The sequence below is a fragment of the Camelus bactrianus genome, chromosome 35, assembly GCF_048773025.1.
Source record: "Camelus bactrianus isolate YW-2024 breed Bactrian camel chromosome 35, ASM4877302v1, whole genome shotgun sequence".
NCBI classification, from domain to species: domain Eukaryota; kingdom Metazoa; phylum Chordata; class Mammalia; order Artiodactyla; family Camelidae; genus Camelus; species Camelus bactrianus.
Window position 1 is genome coordinate 9665589 of NC_133573.1, and position 4870 is coordinate 9670458.

The following is a 4870-nucleotide window of genomic DNA, read 5'->3' on the forward strand; positions in this document are numbered from 1 at the left end:
CAGCAATGCACAAAGGTTCCAATTTCCTTGCATCCTCATCAGCACTTGTTATTTCCTTCCATCCTTCCTTCCTTCCTTTCTTGCTTCCTTCCTTCCTTCCTTCTTCTCTCTTCCTTTCTTCCTTTCCTTTTTTCCTTTCTTTTCTTCCTTCCTTTCTCTTTCTTCCCTCCCTTCCATCTTTTTAAAAAATAATAGCCTTTGTAATGGGTGTGGCCTGATTAGTTTTTAACAGAGTGAGAAACTGAAGGACAAAAGGGGTAAAATGAGCATGAGAATCCAGTAACATTAAAGCAAAACCAGAGCAACTCAGAGACTTCATCCAAGTACAGCTGCTGGAGAAGCCCCCGGCCACATCCCGTCTTGGGTTTTCCCCAGGGAGCTCAATACACTAATAAGAAAGCAGAGGCACATGGATCATGTCCTCTGTCAAATATGCCATGATTTCAATCCGTTGTTCTCTGGAGCCATAGATAGGATGCCCGGGTGAAATGATCTTGTATAAAGTTCTTTGGACACAATGTTAACTGTTTTTTTGGAAAGACCCTAAGATGGATAGATTGCTTCCCAAATCCTTCTTTTGTACCAAGTATACTCTTGAGCTCCAAATATATTGATGGCAAGTGAAGAGAATAAAACAAAATAAAAGAATTCTGAAAAAAATAAATCACACCTTCTTAAATCAGGAATGTCACATGTGAGTGGACATTACATTACTCGTTACATTATTTTTCCAAAATAAATGGAAACCTTCCAATCCCAAGATTAGCTAGGAGGTCGGTGTCTGACCCTTCCTCCACTGCTCCCTTCTCTTGCCCTCTGCTGATGGACCTGAGCACCCCCTTGGGCCTCAGCGTCCTTCAGTGGGCCAGCTGCCTCCTCCTACACCCAGCAGAACAAAGCAGTTAAACCTGAACCAGTCAACACTGGCATTGCCTCTCCCTGCCAAGTGCAGTTTTGTCGCACGTTTGTCACCCCCAGGCAACAGATGCGTCTGGTATGCATCACACAATGGTGCTCTGTCTTGACCTCCATCACCGTCCTAGAGAGAATAAGCTTCGTTGAGCTCGCTTTGTGCTTAGGCTCCCCCTTCAGTGAGCACAGCCCCTCACAGCCACCGCTCCTGGGCACGGGCACTGCGCCAGCCCCAGTCTGGGTCTGAAGGACCGGTCATCATCAGCTACATGTGTGTTCAAACCAGCTGTTCTCCAAAAATCCTCTGGGGCTTGGTTTTAGTCTTGGTTACCAGCTTGGAAACGCATTTTCCTCAAGATAATTTTTAAATAGTCTTTATTTTTTAGATCAGCAGGAGGTTCTCAGCAAAATGGAGCAGAAAGCAGAGCCCCCATACAGAGCAGTTTCACTGCTTTACACACCCTCTGGGCACTCCCTGATCATCCCTCCCTCTCCCCTGCCCCCACTGGCAACCACTGTTTTTATGTCTCCATAGTTTTGCCTTTGCCAGAATGTCGTGTAATTGGAATCACACAGCATGTAGCATTTTCCAACTAGTTTCTTTCACTTAGCAATATGCATTTAGGTTTCCTCCATGTCTTTTCATGGCTTGAGGGCTCTCTCTCCTTTTTTTTGGTATGTGGATAAAAGTTTTCAACTCATTTGGATAAATACCAGCGTGTGATTCCTGATTATACGGTAATAGTATGTTTAGTTTTGTAAGAAACAGCCCGACTGTCTTCCAAAGTGGCTGTAGCACGTTGAATCCCCAGCAGCAGCGACAGAGCTCAGACACTCCTCACCAGCACTGGGCAGTGTCAGTGCTCTGGGTTTTGGTCATTCTAATAGGTAAGTGGTGGCATCTCGCTATTTGAACTTGCAGTTCCCTGACGACATGTGATGCAGAGCGTCTCTTCCTGAGCTTGTTTGCCATCTGTGTGTCTTTTTTGGTGAGGTGTCTATTCAGATCTTTGGCCCGTTTTGAAATCTGGCTGTTTGTTTCCTTGTTGTTGCGTTTTAACAGTTCTGTCTATGTTTTGCATAACAATCCTTTATCAGAGGTGTCTTACGAGATATATTCTTCCTGCTTCTCATTTTCTTGACAGTATCTTTCATGAAGCATCCTCAAGACAAGTTTATTTCCGGAAGCTCGTTGTCCTGTGCCCCTGGAGTTTGCTCTGGACCATGCTATTAGTGTTGTTACCAAAACTCCCCTCTCTGTCTCAAAATCCCCTCCCCAGAAACTGTGTTCCTCTTAAACAGATTGAACCACCTCATCTCTAATAATCAATTTTGAGTGTCAGGGCTCTCAGGCCAACCTCTATTCAGTCACAGAAGGCTGAGTTACACCCTAACCTGGGACATGGTTGTCCAGACCCCCGAGTTTGCCTGAAAGCATCTCCTACGTGGTCCATGACAGGACAAAGATCTGATTTAAAAGAACACTTTTTTTGGTTAAAAAAAAATGCAGAGTTGAAACTATTCTGTATGATATGGCAGTGGTAGACACCCGTCATGGGTGCTGTGTTCATGCACACATGCCCATCAAGCATTTGGCAAAACCCACCAAATACAGAACGCTGAGTGCATCCTAATGTAATCTATGCCTTGGGTTAATAATAATATCTCAGTGTTGGCTCATCAATTGTAACAGATGTACCGTGTTCATTCAAGATGTCAGTAATAGAGCGAACCGGGTGTGTTGGGGCGGGGAGGGTACAGGGGTATCCGGACTCTCTGTACTTTATGCCGACTTTTCTGAAAACCTCCAACTGCTATAAAAAGTCAAGTCTACTGTTTAAGACAAATACACTGCCTCAGACTTACAAAGTAGTTTTATTTACATTTCCAATCAATTGATTTGGTTCGAAGATTTTTGAAAAGGTGAAAACAACAACAAAAAGTTAAAAATGTCAATTCATTTAGGTGGAAAGCTAAGATAATCTCTGGAATAATTTACTGTGGCGTCCTAAACAGACATCTCCTCCTCCTACCCTGCTTCTTCGCTAAAGTGACCCAACATAGGAGAAATTTCATCCCACCATTGGAGACTGCAATGTATTCTTTTTTTTTTCTTTCACAACTGAGATTTTATTGGTTGTTTTGAAGATCAGTACAGACATTTCAATTTGTACACAATTCTTAACACACATACCAAAAATCTAAAATAAGCATGTAGTTGTGATTCTTTTCCAAAGTTATTCCAGTGACTTTCCAGCTGAAAATTTGGAAACAAATTTTCCTTAACAGGATATCAAGTACCAGTATCATCCAATGTTGATATGCTGTTACATCGTAAGTCCCACCAATTCACAATTTAATATCATATACACTACACACTCAAATTTTCAATCGTTCACAGCACATTAACAAAGTTACTAGGAAAGTGGACTACCACAACCAAAGATGTTACAGAGTGCACAAAATTCCGACGAGGAGAGCCAAGATCAAGCAGTGGTTTGCTTTAGGAAACAATTCTACCAAAAACAACATGGGAAGAGAAGTAATTTAAAGTGTTCAAGACATTAAATGCACAACTGACTCCAAATTGCGATTTAATTATGCTCTCTGTATTATAGGATATAAAAACTACCCCCCATCTATGGAATGTTAAGCTGACACTGAAGACAATCAAAGCCTCCCATATTCAATATCCCACTATTTTCTGGTTGTATCAAAAAATAAACAACCAGCAAATGATTTCACCTCTTAAAAAAAAGCATTTACACTTAAAAAATGGGATGAGGTGGGATTCCCTCCTTCTTAAAAATGTTTCTGGAGCTACTAAAAAACTTGCATTTACAAAATAGTTGATAAAAATATTCCTCTGGATTGTACAAGAAGGGAGACAGGGACCACTGATAAGACCAGGTGTATGCTATTAATCAGACTTGGCTTCTTTCTCTCCTGCTTCATCAGAGGCTGGGCTCTGCTCATTTTTAGTTTCTCCGTTTTCTGCAGGCACATCTTCTCTAGTCTCTTGGTAGCCACCTCGGCCTGTTTTCCCTTGGCTCCCCTTTTCCCTTTTGTTTGCACTTTTTTGTCTGAAGATTTATCCTTTCCTGCCGCCTTTTTTGGCTTCGTTTCCACTTTTGCAGGAGCAGGTTTAGCTGACAACCTCGCCGATCTCCTCTTGGGCTCCTCCTTCGCCGCCCCCTCGGCGGAACTGACCTTCCTCTTGGGCATCGTGGCGGCGGGGCGGGCGCGTGCCGGGTGCCTGCGCCGAGAGCCTTCGCGAAGCTGGGCTGCCTGGCCGCTGCCGCTCCTCCCGCCGCCCGAGCTGCTCGACTGCAATGTATTCTTACACACTTGGCGATTGTAGAAGGCAGAATTCTAAGAGGGTTCCCCAAAAGTCGCAGCCCTGGGTGCACACGGCTTGGATAATGCCCTCCTTGTGATGTGGAGGGAATCTCTGCGTGGTTAGCTGCTCCCTTGGCTAGGTTACGCCACGTGGTAAGTGATTCTGCAGTAGTCACGCCCCTGACTGCATTACATTTTATAAGACACTCCTGTAGCAAGACTGAGAGGAGAATGGAAGGCAGAGCAACGCCCTGCCGCCGCTGGGAAACCTGCAAACAGCCTGCCGTGAGCTGCCTTCAGGGCCACGTGGCAGAAGACGGGAGGTGGCCTCAGGAACTGACCATGGCTCCCAGCAAGAAAATAGGGGCCTCAGTCATTCAGCTGCAAGGAACCCAATTCTGCCAAACACTCCATGAGCAAGGGAGAGGGTCTAGAGCCCCCTGTGGGCCAGGCTTGTGGCCTGTGGCCCTGAAGCAGAGGGCACACTTTACCCACGCCCCATGCAAACCATGAGATAATAAACGTGCGTGATTTTAAACCATCAGGTGGGGTAGTTAGTTACGCAGGGGCAGAAAACTGAGTCCCCACCGCGGAGACCTAGGTTAGGAGAAAGCCCACC

General features: G+C 44.9%; 1 protein-coding gene across 1 annotated transcript; it reads right to left on the bottom strand.

Moving 5' to 3' along the window:
- Positions 1–3012: 3012 nt before the first annotated feature.
- Positions 3013–4192, bottom strand: LOC105072469 (non-histone chromosomal protein HMG-14-like). Its single transcript, XM_010959423.3, is given in 2 exon segments — positions 3013–3936; positions 3939–4192. Coding segments are annotated over 2 exon segments (303 nt in total). The 5' UTR covers positions 4138–4192; the 3' UTR covers positions 3013–3832.
- Positions 4193–4870: the final 678 nt, after the last annotated feature.